The sequence below is a fragment of the Protomyctophum bolini genome, assembly GCF_963924005.1.
Source record: "Protomyctophum bolini genome assembly, chromosome: 10".
NCBI classification, from domain to species: Eukaryota; Metazoa; Chordata; class Actinopteri; order Myctophiformes; family Myctophidae; genus Protomyctophum; species Protomyctophum bolini.
The window spans coordinates 13227650-13251134 of NC_137871.1; the positions used below are offsets into that span (position 1 = coordinate 13227650).

The window sequence follows — 23485 nt, forward strand, 5'->3', positions numbered from 1 at the left end:
GGAGGGCTGTCTTACTGAGACAACATGTAGTCCAAGGTTAATTAAATAAGGTTAGGAGAGAAGACCGTATGGTGGACTCCATGTTGCTCCCTGGAAGGAAAGAAACATGTGCAATGGGCTATATGAAGCCAACACTTCCACGTTCAGCTTCCTTGGTCTCAATTGCGCATGTTTCTTTCCTTAAGGGAACAACATGGAGTCCACCGTACGGTCTTCGCTTCCTAACCTTATTTAATTAACCTTGATGTAGTCCAGGAAGTAAGTGAGCCCAGTGTCTGTGACATATGACATCATGGACACTGCTAAAAATCTAAAACATCTAAAACCACATATTACACACATAAATACGGAGCCCACATAAAGACCTCGGGAAAGTGTTCTAAATCTTCTAAACATTAACATATATTTAGGAATTGACTAGAATGTACTGTACTCTACTGTACTGTAGGTACTATACATACAGTCAGAGTCTTCTTTCTTTTAGGCCGCTTTGAGTTATATAAAACGGGTTGAACCGGTTCAGTTCTTTTCTCCCGCCTAATAAAAGTATGGATTAACTGGAATCAAAAAATGACCATCAGTTTGGCGTTCCAAGAATCTAAAACAGAAGCAGTTCTAGAAGAACTAAAGTTATTTTTGGTGGAAAAGGGGCCGCCTTACAGATGTATAGCCTACCTGTATGCTCGGGTTGTGGTCTGTGGTGGGTTTATTGTTGCTATAAATTTTGCACAAGAATATGTGTCACTTCCACAACTGTGTAGCCGCGTGTAACCTGTTGGTTTTGAACCTTTGAACCTTGGCTTTTGAATCTTTTTTTCCCGGAACCTTTTATTTTGGAACACAACATGGACCGGAAACGTCATGTTTACATTCCTGCTGTCTTGACAGACTGTTGTTCTGAGAGACAGGGCTGCAGAGGAGGGAGAGATGCTCTCCACAGCAGCTTGTTCATCACTATTCCCATAAGAATCAATTAAAACGACGTTACCGAAAGTCAACGACGTGCGTCAGTTTCGTTTCATCGCAAACGCGGAATTGCAAAAACACGCAATACCGAAACACAAGAAAGACAAGCGAGCAACAGGAGAAACAGTATTAGCTATATAAGCCGTGGCCTATTATTCACGCATATAGCCAGCAAGCTAACTCGCAAATCCACTGTCTGAGCCCCTTTGCCTTGGCTAGCATTACGTTAGCCAGCTAGCTACCTAGCTACCCACATAGCTAACGGTAGTTAGCTGGTTAACTGGACGTTATGGACGAGCTAGTCGTGGAAGTGAGAGGGACTAGTGGGGCTTTTTACAAGGTAAGATACGCATTGTTGGAGCGCTGTCACCAGACCCTGCAATGTAGAAACACTATCAGCTAACACCTACCTATTCAGTCGTCTAGCTGGGGAATCATTGGGCCTCCCATAGCTGCCTCAAGTGTGCAGGAATCTTTTAAATAACGCTTGATCTGTTAGCTGCATTGATGCTACACGTTTATCCTCACTGATGGTTAACTGACCAATGTTACTGTATAGATGACACATGGATTTCTGCGTTTGTCATGATCATGTTAGCATGCAGCTTGCAGCACCTTGGAAGCCTGGCTGTCATGCATGCAGATTGCAGAATCAGCCAGCCTGATATAGAAAATACCTGTCGTATTTTGTGAAACCAGTGAGCAATAGTGGGATGTAATGCACAGTGACAAGATCAGTTATGTATGTTAATAATTCACCTACTGCTACTAATGGTTAGTGCATCGATTTTATTTTTTACTACTAAAGGCTGTCAATTTTATGAGCTGATCTGCCATCAAATAGCCACCTGTTCTGTTATGCACACGCATTGCACATTGCAGAGTTCAGATTTGCAGGGTCAGCATAGGGTGAGTGGATAACTTATCTCTGGATCAGTGTTGCACACATTCATAGTACCTGGAGTAATTTTGGGGTTGTCCACAGGCATTTCATCAGTCGTTCAGATAAGCATTACACACATACTTTCTCTGACATTCTGGGTGTTTGAACAGATAACTTCAAGCCTACTTCCCTAACGTTAAATATAGTCTTATATTATACATGTGTTATTGATAGTTCTTGATAGGGTACATACATGACACGTCATGTATGTATGTGGTGTGGTGTTACCCAACAATGTAGCCTGAAGCCTCTGTTATAAGGAGGTCTGTCTGTAATATGCGCTGCACTCCATATGTATCCTACCTCCTGAGGAATCTGTCTGTAGCTTTCTTTATGTGTGCAGGCAGAAAGGAGTGTAGCACAAATCTCTTGATATCATAAAAATGATGTAAAATAGGCTCTGACCGATGAAAAACAAATTTAGTTCATACTCGTTGCATCTGCATCCATCAATCAATAGGAGGATACTGGTGCCCAATTCTCCTGTATCTTTTATCTTAGCTACCATTATTGGCTACATTGTCATATTTTAATATATGTAAGTAAGCTTCCAGTGGCAACCATCCGGCTGCCAGCCGAACAAGCGCTGAGCCATGCCTGTTACCACTTGCTAGGCTTTTCTGATGAAACAGTCCGCCACACAGGATTATATTTCAGTGTATATATGACTGCTTTGCACCTTATCTTTCGTTGACATATCTTTTTTATTTAACCCTTCTTGAAACTATAAGTGACGGGAGCATGTACGTCCGACAAAGAACTTCACCCACCTTTAATGCTGTGATGTGACAATTGAATTGAATCTGAATCTAATGTGTTGATCAAATTGCGTCTGTATTTATCTAGGCTTACGTGAAGGATGTGCACGACGGAACAGTAACTGTTCAATTTGAAAACAAGTGAGCAACACACACACACACACACACATACACACACACACATACATCGCATCTCTCTCTATTAATGTGTGCATGCATTCATCTGTGTATGTGTTGTTGTTTACAGTTGGCAGCCAGAACGTCAAATATCTTTCCAGGATGTACGTTTCCCTCCTCCAACAGGTGTCTGCAAAGAGATTAATGAGAGCGATGAGGTGGAGGTAAGACTTATCCATCACTTTAAGTAATTACCTCAGAACAAATGCTGTAGTCCAAGTGACACAGGAGGTACTTGGTTTTCTGTGATATTTCTAGGACCTAAGTGATAATAAGTGCACCACTTTAGTAGTTTACCAATGATGGCATTTTTCATTCATTTGGTGAAATCAGAATCTGTTTATTGGCCGGTACAAATCTAACCAAACATTTTAGAGTATAGTACACACGATATACTCTATGAGGCTTCTTGGCTTTGTGTGTGAAATTAAATTAATGCACAGTATTTTGCCTCTGTGGTCTAGGTGTATTCCAGGGCCAATGACAAGGAGCCTTGTGGATGGTGGTTGGCAAAGGTTCGCATGGTCAAAGGAGAGGTGAGGTCTGCCTTCCATGCTGTATCCTGTTGTTGCACCGCACGTGCGCAATGCTTCCTTTTTCAAACAGAGGAACAAAAGTGCATGCCATCAAAATGATGTAATTGTAGCCCCTCTAACTGACTGGTTGTGTTCAGGGGATCTGTGTGAGACTATGCACGCCCATAACATTAAAACAAGGATGACATTACTGTTGCAAGGATTTGTCAAGGATTGGCTGAGAAAAGAGGTTGATTCTGTTGAATATTTTTCTTTCATCTTGGATGGGAGGGATTGAGTACTGTCACTAATACTATGGCATCCAGAAACACATTAACCACTAAATGGAGTTAATACTATCGTAGTTTTAATGTTTCTTGAAAATAGAAACCGTTAGGGGTCACAGTCTGTCATCAACCCCACAACTAACCACTTCTCTCTCTCATCTTCTCTAGTTTTATGTCATAGAGTATGCCGCGTGCGATGCTACTTTGAATGAAATTGTCACACTGGAGCGGTTACGGCCAGTCAACCCAAACAAACCAGCCTCCAAAACCACCTTCCTCAAGATCAGACTGGATGTGCCTGAGGACCTACGGCAGATGTTAGTTGGACTGACTCACACACACACGTACACGTGCATGCACACAATAGTTGGGAATTTGATAGGTTGAACAGTTCTTGAGATACACAAAAGGCAGATACACATGTGCACTTCAAGATTTTTGCACATTTATAGATGGATTAACCAGAGAAAATAGCAGATCTACAAGCTATTGTAGATCTGCAAGCATGTGTGACGTTTTTATGAACTCGCTCAGTACTTAATGCACTGCGTTTGTTCAGGAGAAGTAGTCTATGATTACATAAGTAGTGTGCCTTTGCATCAACCGATAATCACCAGTGGGTTACTTATCACTCGCAGTAGTAAAACGTATTTCTAACCTTATTCTCAGTAAAACAATATAAAGAACACAAGAACCGCTGCACTGAGCGGTCGGCGTGAGGTCTGCGGGAAAAAAGCGAGGGCGAGATGGATTATGGGCGACCGTACCTGTTACCATACTGGCTGCGATTAGGAAACGCGGAAGTGAAATGACTGCTGCCGAAGCGAAAACATCGTGAAACGGACTTACATTTACACACCGTTTATGACTGATATGAGGTTTAGTGACTTACGTGGCCAATTAAGACTGAGGTTAGGGTTAACGTTACGGTTAGAGTTAGGGTTAGCAATAGTCTGAAATGCGACCAACGGACGTCTCTGCGTTTCATAATCGCAGCAAGTCGTCTCCAGGCGAGCCTGCTGGCTCGTTTGCATTCTAGTGATAAGTAACCTACTGGTGATTATCGGTTGATTTTCATACGAATCCGTTGCCTTTGCAGTGCTGAATAGATTATTTTAATCGGCAGATATGATTGCTCAAGTAGTAGAGGAGACTGAACAAACAGTCAAATGATATGATTGCTCGCAAGGACCAGGGCAATTCTCATGTTTTTTTAATATACTATGAGAAGTAAGCTGCAGGGCTTCCAAAACATGTCCAGCGAAGCTTCAGTCTAAAACAAAATTACATTTGGCCCAGCCCTAGCACACACAAAGATGCACATATATGTCCAATCCATATAAAATACAGCAGCAAAAATCTCATGCCCCCTGCCATAACACCATTTGCCCCTTGGTACATGGATACACAAGGTTTTTCCAACAAATCCCTTAATGAAATTAATAAACTGCTCGATCTATCGGGCACAGCTGAAGAATCTCACCAGCTTTGTTTAGGTCTAAGCAGGCAAATTATTTTTTTAATTGACGAAAGTACTGGAAGCAGCAGATTGGGTAGATCTGCTGCAGCCAAATGTAGCCGTCATTTTAAAATAGTGTTTGCTAAACCATGGGCAAGTGGACACAAGCAAGAAAGTCAATCAAGATAGAGAATTAACACCTAGTACATTGAAGAGAGTACCGTACATACTTATTAACACTAAAAACAAAACTCGAAAAGGTAAGATGTGCAGACGTGTTTTAAAATACTGTGATTTCGAGTCCCGAACCTCTGTACATTACTCCATATCTCAGAGTCATCAATTACAATGTTGAGCAAATTTCCCTAAATTGTCCCAGGGAAGGCAGTGATGTGATTTTTAAGGACTTCAAAAAGAGCACTAACAGAGAATGCTGCTTTGTGTTAGAAAATGGAACCTTGAGGATCAGGAAGTCACTAGAACGGGTTTAATAGGTACTTGGATTCTGATCCAACATAGAGCAAATGTAAGGGGGGACCATTCCTGAGATGGCGAAAATAAATAAATACCAGTGCTTATCACGCCTCTCGGACAGAGAGGATAAGCATGCGTTCCCATAGAGTGTACAATGATGGGTACCGTAACTGTCACCGGTGACCCATCTTAGGGCAGAATGGTACATCATGTCGAGGTGCTTTAAAATGGATGGAGCAGTAATCCTGTAAATAATGTCATGGGAAGTTCTCACTGGGAAGTTAACTATGGAGCATACAGGACTGTTATCAGACTATTGTAGTCACTAAACTATTTTAATTGAACCTTTTTTCATGTAACTGTCTGCTTCCGTGTGCTTGTGCTGTTAGGTGCTCCAAGGAGTCAACACATAAAGACTTTAAGAAGGCTGTGGGAGCATTCAGCATAATCTACGATTCAGAGAAAAAGCAACTGGTCATCCTGGTAGGTTATATTTGCCTTTCACAACGAAAATAACCATTTGTTCCTTATTCGTTTTGCAAAGCACACACAAGACTATAGCAGCGTCATTCATTATTATTATTTCAGCAAAATATTTGATACATTATATTCCATTCTGAACATTTTCAGGAAATAGAAAAAAGTGGTTAGTCACAAGCTCTTGTTAATACTTTTCAGTGATCACCTCTGGTCATCAAGCAATTTAATACAATGCCTTCATCAGTGAAATAGGTGTAGGCTGAAGCCTTAGCTTATTGTGCCTACCCTTTTAATTTTTGAATAACTATGAAAGATAAGGAAAGTACTATGTGACAGTTGCCAGGTTCTTTTCATCTGACAGTGAGGGGAGGACATAACGCATGTGGAGGAACATGCTATTCCTCTGAGTTCAGCTCCCCACTGCACCCTGCCTGACCAAATGAACACGGAAAATTGTGTTCGTTGAGATGCCCAGTCAAGCCAAACAAACAGTTTATAATGTCAAGCCCATGGTCAAATATCATTGGGTAATATGATATTCTTTGCATATCATGTGCATTTATGATAGAATTGATTGATTTCAGTCGGTGAATGAGGTTTCAACGAAGAGAGCCAATATGATGATTGACATGCACTTCAGAAGTCTCCGCACCAAACTGTCTCTGATGCAGAGGAATGAAGAGGCTAACAGGCAACTAGAGGTACACGCACGCACGCACTCAAACACACACACACGCACTCACTCAAACACACACACGGCAAACTCTTATGCGGTATTTTGCTAGAAATCAGAATACTGGTGAAATATTAGAAATATGTTTTGTTTAATTAAAAAAGTTACACAGTATGATTTATAAACTATAATTATTTAAGGAGGACATCTCCCTTCTCCACAATTAGAAAAATTGCTGTGTGCTTGAATCCATTAAGATTTAATATTTGATCCGCCATGGGGCTGCCCCTGACAGTCGAGTGCTATGATTCTAGCAGGGTTCTTTTTTTTTTGCCTGTTGAGAGATTTTAATTAACTTTTTCCCAAAACCACCCCAAACTAATTATTCCTTTTTCTTTTAATTTCAATGAATAGTTTAGCATTATACCGAACAGTGTCAACTTAGTTTAAATGTAACTGGACCTCCAGTAGGTGGACTTCAAAATAAAATCTGTTGGTATTTATCAAACCAGTTGCAATCTGCCTACTTTTTTGGAGGTCTATGAAGCTCTCTTAATGAGGGTCAAATGCAAGATTTTGGCTAAACTCCCATTTTTACTATATAAACCTTGACCTACACAATCTACACACTCGTACCTTCTCTTGCCACCTCTGTTGCAGTAGACTGGGGAGATACTGTAGTGTAATGGCACTCCAATATGATCTGCCCACAGTAGTAGTGTGTTGCAGGTATGAACAGTCTGAAGGCAACGTTAATTAGGCATGTCCGTCAGAATGCATGCCTTTTTGTTTAGTGTTTATTCTTACAGCCTCTGCTCTGTCCTTTTTGTCGTCTTTGTGCTTCCTTTTTGTTCTTTCAATCGCTCCACTGTTTCCGTAGAGTTCGAGACAGCTGGCGTCAAGGTTTCATGAGCAGTTTGTAGTGAGGGATGATCTAATGGGTCTGGCCATTGGGACCCATGGAGCAAACATTCAGCAAGCCCGTAAGGTCCCAGGAGTCACCACTATAGACCTGGATGAAGAGACCTGTACCTTCCACATTTATGGAGAGGTAAGCTAGATGGATCCATGCATATATACTGTGTATATATATATATATATATATATATATATGGTGCAAAAAAAAGATTATTAACGAATAGATTAATCGCGATGCCATCATGAACGATTATTCATCGATTCACAAAGTTCAAACATAGATTATATAATGTATTTTTGAGTGGTGCAACCCACTCCCTTACGGAGCTATGTGTGTGGCTGGGTAGCTGGCTGGCTGGGTGCCTGGCTGGGTATGAGCACGAAAACAGCATGGTTGTTTTTCACCACCTGTGCGCAACCTAACGCACACACAAACACACACGCACGTATCAACTGTATATATGATAGTAGAGGGTACAGTTACGGGGGACCACCACACGGTAACTCTGTCATTTCTCAACCGTTTTGGACACGGGGCGGCACGCCGGAACCAGGCTGGCACCAGGCCGGCACCCGGGAACAGGGTCTGTTTCCGAAATAAAGGCACCATCCATAAAGACACAAGATTGATTGACATGCAATGTATTTCTACTTCAGGATCAGGAGGCTGTCCGTAAAGCCAGGAGTTTCTTAGAGTTCTCTGAAGATGTCATCAAAGTTCCTAGGAACTTAGTAGGTAAGAATCCTGAAATTACTTCATTTCGTAATCTGAAGGTTGCCAGTTAGATCCCTGGCTCCTCTTGGCATATTATTAAAGTGTCACACTTGAGCAAGACACTTTGGTGTGTGACGAGGTTGGTGCTTTGCATGGTTGCCTCAGCCATCGTTATGTGAATGTAATTCTCATTTTAAAGCGCTTTATAGGCACTATGTAAATGCACCATTTAACATTTATTGACCATGACCACTTGTAACACTGTATTCCCCCTTTTCCTGCCCACCAGGGAAGGTAATCGGTAAGAACGGGAAGCTGATCCAGGAAGTGGTTGATAAGTCTGGTGTGGTACGGGTTCGTATCGAGCCAGAGAGCGACAAAAAGCCTGCAGCTCCAGATGACGAGGTCAGTAGGACTGAACTCAGCCATCACAAATGTATTTTAGCAACTTGTCGGCAAGTGTCTGGGCCATCAGCTAGCAGCGTCTCAGCACAATATCCCAATGGCTGTTGTCATTTATTATGTTTTTTATTTGTGTAAAGTATCTGAGTAAAGAGTTTGACATTACATTTATTGTAATCGGGATTAGCAGGAGTGCTTTAATTAGTGTCACACATCACTAGAATCCGTATCTACTCCATGAGAGGGGAATCCGTTTCATTCACTCAAGCGCTATTTAAACAACTCTGATGCCACTCACTCGTTATTTCTTCTATCTCTCACTCTCTCAGGGATTGGTTCCATTTGTGTTTGTGGGGACCAAGGAGAGCATTTCCAATGCTAAAGTACTGCTGGACTACCACCTCAACTACCTCAAGGTTAGCGTGGACACCCTTATATTCCTAAGACAAATTTGCAATAAATGGTGTGCTATCGTGACTAGTACACAGAGTGTTCTCTCACTGTATGTGACTACATGTTGCCATGTCACTTTGCACAGGAGGTGGACCAACTTCGTCTGGAGCGTCTGCAGATAGATGAACAGCTGCGTCAGATCGGAGGGGGTGGAGGTGGAGGGGGCGGAGGAGGCGGAGGAGCGGGGTCCAGAAACCTTAAGGACAAAACCTACATCTTTGATAACGGCATGGGCCAGGGCATGGGGAGGGGTGGAGGAGGTGGTATGGGTGGAGGGAAGCCTTACGCTGGAGGTGGAGGAAGAGGAGGCAGGGGCAGAAGAGGAGGGGGAACGGCTTTCGCCTCAGGTAGTGTGTGTGTGTGTGTGTGTGTGTGTGTGTGTGTGTGTGTGTGTGTGTGTGTGTGTGTGTGTGTGTGTGTGTGTGTGTGTGTGTGCGCGCGTGTGCGTGCATACTAGATGTTCAGGCCGCATTGTGGCCTAAAAATCTATTAGTGCTGATCAGAGCACTCTGCAGGTGCAAGATCATGAAAGACAATAATTTAGAAAATATGCAAAGTTATTAAGTTAATATACATTCTTTCCCTTGTAACATAAATGTGTTAATTGTAATTATTATTAAAAATGCCTGCAGTCATAGAGATGTATGCCTTTTATAATATAAATATGTTGAATGATGTTTAATGTTTAACCTTCCCCAGGCACCAACTCGGAGGCCTCCAATGCTTCAGAAACGGAGTCCGACCACCGAGACGAACTCAGCGATTGGTCACTGGCTCCCACTGAAGAGCTGATGACAGGAGGCGGGAGCTTGCCCAGACGTGCAGACAGCAGGAAGCGAGGAGGAGGAGGAGGAGGGCTGCGGGGTCGAGGAGGGAAAGGACGAGGGGGTGGATATAAAGGTGTGTTGTCAGTTCTTTATTTCTTTGTAAGTAGTGGTTGTCTGCTTTAGTTTTTTTTCTTCTTCTTTTTTTACGGTAAAGTCAGGCAAATGTATCTATTACTTATTGCTTGTTACTCTCCCTAAATGAAATTGCTTTATTTATTATACTCCCTGACAAAAGTAACCACATTACTCGTACTTTTCTTTTATGTTACTTTCTAAAAGTCAAAGGCATGCTTAGCACACTGGAGGACAGGCCTACCACAGCAGAGTCCTGCACGGCTCTATTTCTGACAACCCACATCTGCCTGTCAATAATCATATCCGTCACCCTTGATTATATCAAAATACAAACTAGTCCCGGACGGTTAGCTCAACCGTCTGGGCACCTAGGCTGCCAAGCCAGCCGGACGGCGTGCCGCGGGGTTCGACTCCCCATCTCTCTCCCCCTTTCCTGTCTAATCACTGTACCCTATCAATAAAGGCAAAAAACGCCAAAGAAATACCTTAAAAAAATAAAAACTAGACCGGCCCATCAACGCTATGTTAAGTTACATAAGTTATGTTGTTTGGGCAGAAACAGTGCTCTTTGATTTGCACAATAAAATGTTACCCACCCGTGTTTAGTAGTACTGGCCGTCCCCCTGAACTTATAAAAGTATATTTTTGCCCCTCGGATATCCATGGGTACTTGGCCTGTTGCAGGACTCTGCTACACAGACAATTCACACACATTTTAAATTGCTGTGCTTTATTAAATATAGTAAAAAATATTATTATACTCTTTCTCTACCAGGTCCGTATATATACGTACCCCCCAGCTATGGGATGTTATTTTCTAAGTCTGTATATATACGTACCCCCACGTAGGTGGTTGAGCCCCATGGAGCTGCTGATCCACACAGGCATTGATCAGCATTGATCCGGTTGCTAATGCAACGCCTCCGTCACCAACAGCTATGGGACGTAAAAAATCCTCTCCGTTTACCTCCATTCAAAGCAGGATTTTTAAACCTTTTAAACCATTTGTGACATTGTACCGCATCGCTCCGGACATGTAAACATATCTGGCGAAAGGTAAACTGTGTGTGCGGGTGCAGTACTTAGTTTAGACAGTTTTTGGTTTAGACTAGTCATTGGTTAGACCAGTCATTAGCCCTACAACTACAACCTATCTCAAACCCTCACCCTAAACCTAACCTCCCACAGGACAGCACACCTAAACCTGACCTTAACCCATGTCTAACCAATGACTAGTCTAAACTATTAGACTAGTATGCACCCCGTGTGCGCTAATGCTAGCAAATAGTCACAGTAAGCGTTTGCATGGGGCTGCAGGGGGGAGGAAAGCGATCCTGTTAAAGTGAACGAACAGCTAGCGTCAAAATAAATATTTAAGAGTGTCCTCAAATCATGTCAGAACTTCTCTTCTGTCTCGTCTCATGCATTCTGATCCACTAGTTGAGCATTACTCCAGAGATGATACCTTGGTAACTGATCTCATGTGCTTTCCTCATTTAGGAGAGGAGGTGCCGTGGAACGAGATGAGACCCCGTCACATCAGAGACCCCAAAACCAGGACACAGGAAGACTCACTACAGGTGACACATCACACAAGCATGCATGCACGCGCACACACACACACACACACTAGAGACCAGCGGATGAGCTTTTTTGTCACCCGAATCTGCGTGTGCATATTAATAATCCGCCCGTTATCCGACAGCATTAATTAATTAATCCAATTTATAAATCCGCACCACCCGCAATCCGCTGCGCAGTGAAGCGTATACAGTATAGCCAATCTACAAACTCACAACGCGTCGCTGCGAAGTGTTGAGAGCTTGTAGATCGGATATTTATACGTACTTGTACAAACAATGTATGTCACTCACCACTCTCTCGACAGTTCACCAATGTTACGTAGTGGTTGTATATATCCATTTCCATGGTAACAAGCCGTCCACGTTCTCACGTATTTTCATACAGCATATCCAGCCGTCATCGGCAGGGTTAAGAACTTAATCACTCCCAGTACCACACCAAACGTATATTCCTCCCTTCTGTTTTACTTAGTTTTAAGTTTCTCTCAGACTCACTAGCTGCCTGTTAGCAGCTTTAGCGTAGCTGCCTCTAGGAGACTACTGTGTTGTTGTTTTGCAAGGAGGACCCAAAAGGCGGCTAATTTGTGCCAGATGGAAAATGATGTAATATTAAAATACTACTAACGCACGCACTGCGAGATTTGGTGCGTTTGAAAAGCTATAATAAGCTTATAAATAGATGCCATTAATTTATTTCCCGGAATTATTTCACCCGCGGTTTATCCAATATTAATTTATAATTTATAATATATTTTAATGACCCAAATCCACCCTAAACTGCGGTTACCCGTGGCTAAATCCGACCACCCGCTGATCTCTAGTGGGAACCCTGTCCTCAACTCTCTCTGACTCTCTCTCTCTCTCTCTCTCTCTCTGACTCCCTCTCATCTCAGATCCGCGTGGACAGTAACAATGAGCGAAGTGTACAACATGCGTCGGCCAGTCGGAGTGTGGGAGGGGTACCCGGCTCCCCCTCGCCCGCCTCCCAGGGGGCCGTGGTCACAGGGTCAGACGGACCCTCCCGCCACCACCACCGACCAATCAGAGAACGAGGCATGAAGAAAGACAAACCGGACGGAAGCCTCGCTCCTCCACTGGTGAACGGAGTGTCGTAAATACACACAAATGACACACACAGTTAAATGCTCAGACACACACACATTCAGAAATCCATACAGACAGCTTTGTCGTCATCCATTGTAGTGTCTGGTTCTCTCTTTCTCTCTGCCTCTCTAATACGCAGGCATACACTCAAGTCTCCACTGCTTCAGAATGACTCTACATTAATGACATTTTTCTAGGGCCAAATATTGGTCTAGTGGTCTACTCTGATGTTGTCTGGTCTGATATCAACTGATCTGGTATCTACTGGTCCACTCTGGAGTGAACATGGAAAAAGAAGCAGTGCATTGTTTTTTCTTTTTCTTTTATTCTTTTAATAGAAAGAGCAGGATGGAAATGAGAGTCATGAAGCAGAATTGTTAGTGGCACTCCTAAAAGATATGTTTACGAAGTTAACTCACCATTTCAAACGGCTGTGGAGCAAGTCATTGCTATAGCCAGAGTGGGGGGGAAAGGAGTCATATCTGCCCAATACAGACGTGTTAACTGCATGACGAGCAGTGAAACTGAGAGAAAGGACATCTTCAAAATGTGTCTCCTGTCTCATGTATTGCTGACATAAAGGTTTCAGTATATTGTTTAACAACATTAATTGTATAACTTTGTTTGATATGAAATCTAAACCAAACCCCGGCCATGAACTTTTGATGTTTAAAACATGCAAACATTGCCTGGTATAGCCTTTCCCCCGGTTCGACCTAGTGCATAGCTGGCAAATCTGCTCCTTCAGATTAGGATTGGGTTTTACAGAGGGGCACACATCAAATCTGCTCCTTCAGATTAGGATTGGGTTTGACAGAGGGGCACACATCAAATCTGCTCCTTCAGATTAGGATTGGGTTTGACAGAGGGGCACACATCAAATCTGCTCCTTCAGATTAGGATTGGGTTTGACAGAGGGGCACACATCAAATCTGCTCCTTCAGATTAGGATTGGGTTTGACAGAGGGGCACACATCAAGTGCTGCTCCTTCAGATTATAGGATTGAGGGCGATAGAGCGACACACATGGTACATGCGTTTTTGTCACTCGAGAACATGGAATGGGACAATGATGTTGGTAGTGGGACACTTCGATTGGCCGAAAGATATTTTTAACCAGCAGTAAATCCAGCATTACTACACTTTCAAAAGTATAGAGTATTCCCTTTTTGTTCTATGATCCTATGGTCCTATGATTTTTTTTCATGTATAAGAGCCTTCTGTCATGTAGTTTTCCTTATCTGTAGCTGTGTGTATTCAATTTAATTCTTGCAGGATGAAAAAATCTGAGAGTGTTCACAATGGATTTTTTTTAAAGACAGTCCTGTCATTCTCTTTCTCCCCCCTTTCTCAGATATGCATATTTTCAGATATTTGCACATCCTAATAATTGGCCTGAATTACGAGATTACCTTTTATGGCAAAGGTATCACATTTTTGTAATCAATGCATAATCTCAACGTTAGGCACTTAAGCATTTTTTTTCTTTTCTTCTTCTTCTTTTTTCTTCAATCTAGTCTTTTGTTCTAGTAGTCATCTCATGTAGGGACCAACATGGAAACTGAACTTGACTAAAGCAGTGTTTCTCAACCAGTTGTTCAGGGTCCAGAAGTTGGGTCATAACATTTTCTCACAGCAACACAGAGGACTTTCATGACAATACTGGGTTATTCAACCACATAAACCCTGGCATCCCTATTCTGGACTTGTCCAGAACCGTTTGCAATGACCATTTGCAAAAGATTAGGCGAACATTCTGAGAGAGAATTGTTTCAGAATGCTGTGTGAGAATGTAAAACTGCTATTTGGGTTCTTTGATGTACGACGAACTGAACGAAGTATATAGGGTTTAAGTTCAAGAAGTTGTGGCTCTTGAACCAGGAACCCTTACCCAATTTCTAGAAGCTCTGAATCCAGGGGTTTGAGGTCACACAATCTCATTGGCACCCTTCCACATACACAATAAACCAAATGCTAAACTTCAAATCTAACCTAATGCCTAAACACAACCATTTTTAACCGTATACATAAACTCAACCATATATAACATAATGCCTTTTAATTGCAATGCAATTTTAACTTGATATCTGAATTTAGGTTGGTTTGACTATGGCTGTCGTTTAATTCATTGTGGGCATGATGATGCCCACAATGAATAACAATAAAAAACTATAAATAAAGAGAACTACACACACATACAGTATCAGGGCAGGGTTTCTGAGAGTGTTCGTAGCTCTTGAGTATATTCTTTCCGAACTGAAACGGAGTGCTTTCCCTCTCTGTGCATTAAATGTGTCTCGCCTAACACATTCCATGTCTTGAACAAAAGGAGTTTTGAATAGTAATGCGATATCAAAAAATGTTTTGAGGCTCTGCAAGAAAAGTATGAGATGATATCAAATTATCAATATCTTGTTCATCTCAAAGTGCTACGTGTCATTCCTGTAACGTGGGACACCATATTACGTTTTGTGGATATTTACAACAACCCTCTTGCACGGCTAGAAACTTGAAGAGCTCTAATTAAACTGAGTACACATTTAAGCTACGAATGCTCAGGGAAACCTAGCCATATTTTGTGTGACCTGTGCCTTTAATCATGTAGCTGGTATCACAGACCTAGACGTCTAAATCAGGGAAGACCAGACTTTTATGGAGTGGGTGCATAAAGATGACGACATAGTCAACGTGGCTTGAACCCGAATACAACACAACAATTCAGTGAAATCACTTTAAAACTGCAGTTCTCATCTCTTGGAAACTCAGACGTAATGGTAATGTCTTCTTCTACCAGAAGAGGACTTTGGCCATTCACTTGTTGTCCTGTCCTGTAGTATGTCTAAACCGAACAGACGGCTAGAATGAGAACTAGTTGTACTTTGGGCCCTCCAGGGATGAGTAGAGAACTACAGATATGGACAGTTTGTTCTGTGGGAGGTGGGATGTCATGTCTCCCGTCCAGGAAGACACTGTCTTTAAGCACCTTGTGATTGAAACTTCTGGGGTTCTTTTGCCCTGTACTGTCAACTATTCTAGGCCTACATGTCTTACCTGGTTCAGTTATGTGTAGTAGACGGAGTGACCTTTACAGGAGTGGATTGATCTGGAGTGCTAGATTGACATTGACAGCACATATCGGAAGCCATTTTGTGGCTCCAACCATCTCGCCATCCTCCAAACTCGTGAATCTTTGTGTGTAATAAGACAGGGGAAACAGAGCTCGGAGTACTAAATGAATAATGAAGAACATTTATGAGTAGATTTTCAGTGAATGATCAAGGTTCATCTCTGTTAAAGAGCAGCATGTCCATCTGACCTTTGGGATATGTGCATAATCGACCCAGTCAGGTTTGGACACAGAGGGGAGAAGACGAGCAAGGAGATTGTTATTTTATTGTTTTGCATATCTTGTAAATGTTCTGTCTACCTGGAGTAGTAGAGTAGTCGGCAACAAGTAATGTTGTCTTTCTTTCTTCTCAGTTGATGAAACAACCATGAAATAATTCAAGGGGAAACATGGGGGCAGGAGCGCAATATTAACTTAAGCTGGGGGCGATGTAGCTATTAGCTAACAGAGTAGGCAGTGACAAATGAAAGTATAGTGTGATAATAGTTCATCAAAATGTGGGGGAGATTTACCCACGTCAATCCCATAGAACATCGTGTTTACTGTAGTTTTTGCATTGCCTGAACAGAGGTTACAAAAAGAGACTGCTCTGTCGAAAACACGATACATCATGAAAAGGGCTTTCGGAAATTAATTTTACATTTCAATTTCAAATGTACCGGTAACAGTGTCAATTAATGTGGGAAGTGAGTGGTCATCTCTTTCACTTGATGTAAAAATGTCCCACAGCAGATTGCTTGTGGTCGCTATTTTGCTATCACTCCTTTTGTGTGAAAACAGTGCATATACCATCAATAGAACATAAACAGAATAGGGTTATTGGATTGTAAATGATGAAAAGGTGTAGGGAAAGGGGGGGGGGGGTTGCTTACTGTATATAATGATGTCATTATTTGTTTAATGAGAAAAAAAACCATTTGTACTATTGTTTCAAATTGAACTTAAAACGTGCACTTATCCTGATATTTTCTCTTTGTGTTTAATATTGGTTAAATGCTAGCACTCTTGGTAGTAAACTTAATGATGCGTGAAAGATAGTAACCTCCTTGTTAGGATTGATTTTAAGCTGTATTTAATTTCGCCCTGGGGCCTAAAATGTATTAATTATTTTGTAAAATGGATACCCACCTTAACAAAACGCTTAGGGTGAAAGTAACCATTTTGTTCAAATGTACTCGGAGTGGATAATGAGTGTTTTGTTTCTATTTTCTTATTGTTTGCTAGGTGTTGCATTTGAGTTGTGTATAATTCTCAAACTTTGAAGGGAACATGGACTCTAAAATTCCCTTTTTATTTAGGTGAGATGTTGATCTAGGAGGTTTTATTTTGCAGTTGCACTTGTTAGCAAATTACATTTGTGTGCAAGTCCTACTGGAGAATAGTGTAAACTAAATTCTTATAGTTCACAGAGAGGATTGTGTGCACATCTTATGCCTGTATTTAGGCCAGGTGCTGGATATCAGGGCGTGAATCAAGAAGAAGAAAAAACATCTGCACACTTGTTTTTAAGCTCCAAAAACTTACTTTAATATTATTAAGTCGTTGTAGCTTAAAAACAAGTCTGCAGATGTTTTTTCTTCTTCTTAACTGAATTCTTATAACATACATGTCAAACATATCTGTCCGCCTGATAGGTGGACAGAAGTGATGGGAACAAGTCTTTTAAAAATATATACCAGTATGTGAGCGCGACACACACACTATACACACAGTGAGATTTTAAAGGGATCCTCCTAAGGTCATACACAGTAAAATCCTCTGTACATTTTTCAATTTGTACAGTCTCAGAGTTGACCACTTAAACCCTATACAGTACTTCGTTGACCGGAGCCCCCCCTCTCTACACCAAATATCTTCGCTGAAAATAATGAACTCAACTTGTAGATCTGCTAGATTTTCCCCAGAATAGGGACGCTAGGTTTGTGTGGTTGAATTAACGGTACACTGAGGATTTTACTGTGTGGAGCATGCTTTGTCCACTACGACGGTGCTTCTTGATGCCTCACTGTGGCCAGGTTTCTCTTGTGGGTCCTCGGGACTGGACTCCTTAACCAATGCACTGAAGGACCATGTTTATACTTTGAGTTGAGATTATAGAAAAAGAACAAGATTCCTACTTTAACCACAGATCTGTAGAGTATGACCAATCCAGTTTTCAAGGAATGGTATGATGGTGATTAAAAAAAAAGTATATATACATTATATATACATACAGTAGTGTTGAAGCCTGTGACATATTTTCAGCCATTACTGCCGATCAAAATGGGGGCGGGGGGAAGCAAGTGCAGAATTAAATGTATATCACAGTATTGTTTAATCTTACTTATCACCTCTGATGTTTAAAATATACAAACAGTACTTACTGTTTTACTAGGCAGGCTAAAATATTTCCAATTTAGAGAAAACGGGCAGCAAGTGGAACATTTTGTTTCTTGCAGCTCTTGTTTGTGTGTTTTACTCTGCTGCCAAACATCAGGTTCGAAATATTTGTAAGAATTACAAACAAAAAAAGATTTATAGCTGACTCAACTGCTGAAATGTAATGTTATGTCTGAGTGACCAGCTGTCATTTATGGTTGGATGAGTTTGTTTCTAGCTTGGATTTCTTTAGGGGTAAAAGTGAATAAATTAATTTGCGCAACTGTGCAACTGTCACATTATATGGCTGTTGAAATATATTGGAGATCAGTTGTAGATTATTTTATATCACTGGAACCATTTTCATGAGCAAGGTGAAAAAGTACAGGGTACTGCTGTATTCTGATAGACTGCAATTGGAAGGATTGGTATTTGGTACAGCGCATCAATGCATTTTACCTTTTGACAGGAAAGGAGATTAGATTACCAGTTAATCAGTGACTTCCCTCAGCTAACTGAACATAATACTGTCACCACCTTCTTTCCCCCCTCCATTGATATCAAGTGGAAAAATGAACAATGCAAAAATATACTGTACCTGATCATAATGTTCTAATGTCATCTGGGACACCCCACCCACCAATACCGTGAGCCACTGTGGGTTGCCACTTGTAGCTTAGAATCCAGTGGTTAGGAAACCAGGTGTTATTGCTGATACGATGGCCACAGAAAGGCAGCATATGAGGATCATGATTCAGGTCCAATGGAATTTGGTTGTAATGTGCTCTATTTTTCCAGTGTGTTCAGGAGTGAACATGCCATGGTCTCAATAAATCTTTTTCTCTGGCACAATTATTGAAAATTCACAGTCCATTGCTTTTAATTTATGTCAAACCAGGACATTTCCAAGAAGGTCTGCTATGACTAAAAGAGTGGATTAGTGAATCATCGACGCTTCAGTTCAATCTGAACTGCTGAAACTGAAGTGCCCACTGACATTGTGTTCTAACCCCTAACCCCCACACCCTGAATTCAAACTCATGAAGTTGAAAACCAAACTTCCCATATCCCCATACTGACCAGCTCTGCCATTTTCAGTAGCCATGTCATTGAAGCTCATTTGTTGAAATGCAGTCTTGTGTTGCCTGACGATCGGCGATATCCAAAGCTTTTAAAGACATTGGAAATTGTTTTTTTTTTTCTTAATCTATCTTTTTTTTCCCTGTTTGTTGGGAAGTTTTAATGAAACCTCAGCTTTCATGAATTGTATTGTCCAATTCAGATTTGAGGAAAAAATGTCATGTAAGATGACAAAAGCAAAGTTTAGCAACTATGTATTGTGATATTACACAATTAATATACTGTAGGTGTCACTCAAATGAGTGAGTAGGAATCTCCTCTTTCCCACCGTGTATAATACTTAAAATGGAGTGGGTCAGTCCACAATTGACCCTAATGCTCTTACTACTCACACTAGGGGCCATTGTGCCTCCCTTCCAATCACATCTAATAGTCATTGAATGGCATGTGCAGACTGCAGATACAAATTTTAAGGACACAGTATTTCTCTGTTGTCTTGGCTGAACCACCACTGACTTTCTTGAGTAATTTATTTCCAGGGTGTATATAAAATAATAAATTCAAAAGAAATGCACATGCAGACTGTTTGCTAGAGCATCAGAAAGTTGAGAAAGGGAGATATTTCTGTAGATACTGTTATCAGGGTAGTTTAAACAAAAAGCTGAAAACCTTGTGTGTCTAATTCAACTGCACTTTTTGGCAATATTTGTTTTGTTTTTTTCTTTTCTTTTTTCCTTTGTATATAACTACTAGCATTGAAGCTGTTTGGGGTCATACTACGTTGACATTGTCTGGTTATAGTGCAATATATTTTGTATGCAAGCAGTTTCAATAAATAAAGGTTGATCTTTCACTGTTCTCTGTCTGATTTATTTTCTGACAGTTTCATGAGATTGATTGACCGAGTGGGAGTGAGTTAAATTATACATTTTATTTTTTATTTTAAAATATCCTGCCACATTAATTTAGCCAGGATACAGTACATTTATTCTTTACAATGCATAACCAAACTATGACCAGTTTGACCACATGGGGGAGTTATAGGGCTGAATAGTGAGCTGGGGCAGAAACCGTAGTTAAAATTATTCCATATCAAAAACTAATTTAAATGAACTCTGAGAACTTTTTTTTCTTCTTTTTTTAATCCACATTCTAGGTCTCTCTCTCACCCTTTCCAATTCCTTTGTCTGGCTCTCTTTGACTTATACATTATTTCAATTAACCTCCCCCTCACAATTCTCCCCAGACATTGCCAGTGCAGTGCTGCAATGGGTTCAAATGTTTCAACAGGCTTTTTGATGAATGCAGAAAATAATGATCTGGGGTTAACATGAGCCCAATGAAGAGAATTTTATTTGTTTAATATACAGTAAATTACAACAATTTATTCTGGATTTCGAGGCTGATACTGTATGTGGTTTATTCAATTTAAATTTTAATTGTGTGTGGTCCAAAAATCAAGTCAAACCCCCAAAGTTTCATTGGAACCCCCTCTCTCCCCTACCTCTATGAGGTAATTTCTGGGTTGGCCTACAAAAAGACTTCATCCCTGTAGCACTCTATTCCCCTCTCACAACCCCCACTGTCGGGGAGGGTGTAAACTGTAAACAACCATGTGCCTCCCCTACTTTCCATATGCTTGTTTTGATTTGAAAGTGAGGAGTTTCCCCCAGCAGAGCCTAAGGCATGCTAGGGTTCACTGTCTCCCAAATCCCCTCCCTGCTAAACGCCCAAACAAGCCAGTAGGAGGCGCTAGTGCAGAGGTAACCTGTCTGAACACTGTCTAGACTACTAGAGCACCAGGGCATGCCAGAGAGGCACAGCTACCAAACCCAGGCTACTGCTGCTGCTGCAGTAGTGGTGCCGGTTGATTGCATGTCCCTCAATTTAACTGAAAACTACAACTTTTAGTGGGGCAAAAATAATAATAATTGACCAATCTATATGATACATAGAGTAATATTACCATACACCACTGTAGTGGGTCTATCGTATTCTTCAAATGTTTATCCTGTGGTCTGTACTCTGTAGTCATGTATAGGACCACTGCTGGTTGGCACATAAAATTGCATGACATTCAATTCAATTGGCCTTTCTAACTGGGCTCTCCGTTTTCAATAATAGAAATGTCTTCCCTTGCGTGGGGGACCAAGATTCAAATCCTAGACATGAAAGTTATGGTCTGGATTGCTACTTTTATTGGTATGACCTCGTAGAAGGAAATAGTTTTGATTGATTGATTGAAATTTATATTTCACAGTATGTAGAATGGGTACATTTCAAACTAATGCACAAGTCAATACAAAACCTGTTACTGTGGACAACACCATGATTAACACTTGTTTACAACAGGGTCCACCATTTTCAATTCATCAGAACATTTAGAGACGTACAAATATTGACTTCTATTTAAAATAATAATAATAAACCGTATGGGGGAAAAGGGTTGGGGAGGGAACTTAGACTTTATTTACGAGGGCCATGCCGTTTCGAATTGCAGCCGTCCGTCCGTCCGTTGTAGGTGCTCTTTGAGAGCGGTTTTGAAGGAGTCAAGGCATTCACATGTCTTAATGGCTGTTGGTAAGGCGTTCCACATTTTAGTGGTATAGGAGTGAAAATAATTTAATCCCTTGTTTGAGCCAAATTTGGGTTGCACATGATTTGTTGAACTCCCTCTGGTGTTGTGAGTGTGGACTTCTTTAAAAACAGAAAGCTAAACGGACACTTTTTATATCAATTTTGACGGATAAATTCAGCATGCAGCAAAATGTTAATTGTGGGTTTCGTTTTTCTGTGTGCCAGTACAAGACTTGTTTATGCTGGCACACAGTAACACCCAAATAAAACATACGCACAATTCATATTATTACAGTTCCTCTTCATGACTTCATGTGTCAAAATGTCTATTGTCTATTGTGAGAGTTTGTGAAATATATCTTCTACACAGTAGTCTACTGTCTGCCTGTCTGTCTGTCTGTCTGTCTGTCTGTCTGTCTGTCTGTCTGTCTGTCTGTCTGTCTGTCTGTCTGTCTGTCTGTATTTCATTTCCCTTCTTTTCCTTCACTTTCCACATAACTGTCATTCACTATGTGCTGTCTCCATCTTTAACATACTTCCCATTTCTCCTGTCTCCTGCTCACTCCCTCTCTCACTTTGTCACTTTCTCTCTCCTCTCTCTCTGTCTCTCTCTCTCTCCAGTCACTGTCTGTCTCTCAGACTGACCTAGATTTGGACAGCCTCTCTTCAACACACGCGTGCGCACGCACGCACACACGCATGCACGCACGCACACGCACGCACACACACACACACACACACACACACACACACACACACACACACACACGTGTGCACAGAGCTCCCACTGGTGCCTCAAATCCTTGAAACCGGTTGAATTTTGATGTGTTCTCAAGGTCCGGGGATGTGGTTGGAATTTTGATTGTGAGAGCTTGAAACTCTGCTTCGATTTATTTATCTTTTATTTCTTTTCAGGGCCACGATGTAGGTTTCTTGAGGCTGTGCAGCTGAAATAGAACCAGTGATGTTTTACATAACACAGAGCGTCATGTTTCTCCCAGCCACAATAGTTAGGTCATGTACTTTGAACATGGAACCACAGTAAAAACCTCATTGTTAATGTATCCATTTGTAACTCAAAAGAAGTGTACAATATTTACAAATGTAACCTTTACGAGTCCATTTGGTTACATTCGTACAGTTAAATGAACAGCCTATTGCCTCATGGTTATAGGTAAAGCAATCCTCTCCTCTCTTGTCCTGATCTCTCCTTGCCACATATCTCGCTTTGTTTCCCCTGACCTCGTCTCCCCTCTTATTCTCTCCTCCCTTCCCAGTCTGTTGCCCTGTCTCCTCTTCCCTTCCCTTCTCCCTCTCTTCTGTCAGTAGCTGTGTTGTTTGTATTGGTGGAGTCTGATATAGAGTAGCGCTGGCATGTTGCCCCAGAACACAGTACTTAACACAAAGAGCATACAGTACACACACACACACACACACACACACACACACACACACACACACACACACACACAGCAACATCATGCATGTCCTCAAATGGGATGTGATACACCAGTTGTCAACAAAACATTGTACA

At 41.3% G+C, this 23485-nt stretch overlaps 1 protein-coding gene across 1 annotated transcript; it reads left to right on the forward strand.

Annotated features, from left to right (window-relative positions):
• The first annotated feature begins 911 nt into the window (after positions 1 to 911).
• fmr1 (fragile X messenger ribonucleoprotein 1) lies at positions 912 to 20227 on the forward strand. The gene is made up of 15 exons (XM_080773258.1): positions 912 to 1306; positions 2756 to 2808; positions 2915 to 3008; positions 3309 to 3380; positions 3815 to 3963; positions 5969 to 6062; positions 6644 to 6760; positions 7613 to 7783; positions 8308 to 8386; positions 8655 to 8770; positions 9097 to 9183; positions 9306 to 9567; positions 9920 to 10120; positions 11623 to 11702; positions 12599 to 20227. Exons 1-15 carry the CDS (start codon positions 1256 to 1258, stop codon positions 12818 to 12820), a joined length of 1848 nt encoding a protein of 615 aa, XP_080629384.1. The 5' UTR covers positions 912 to 1255; the 3' UTR covers positions 12821 to 20227.
• The last annotated feature ends 3258 nt before the right edge of the window (positions 20228 to 23485 follow it).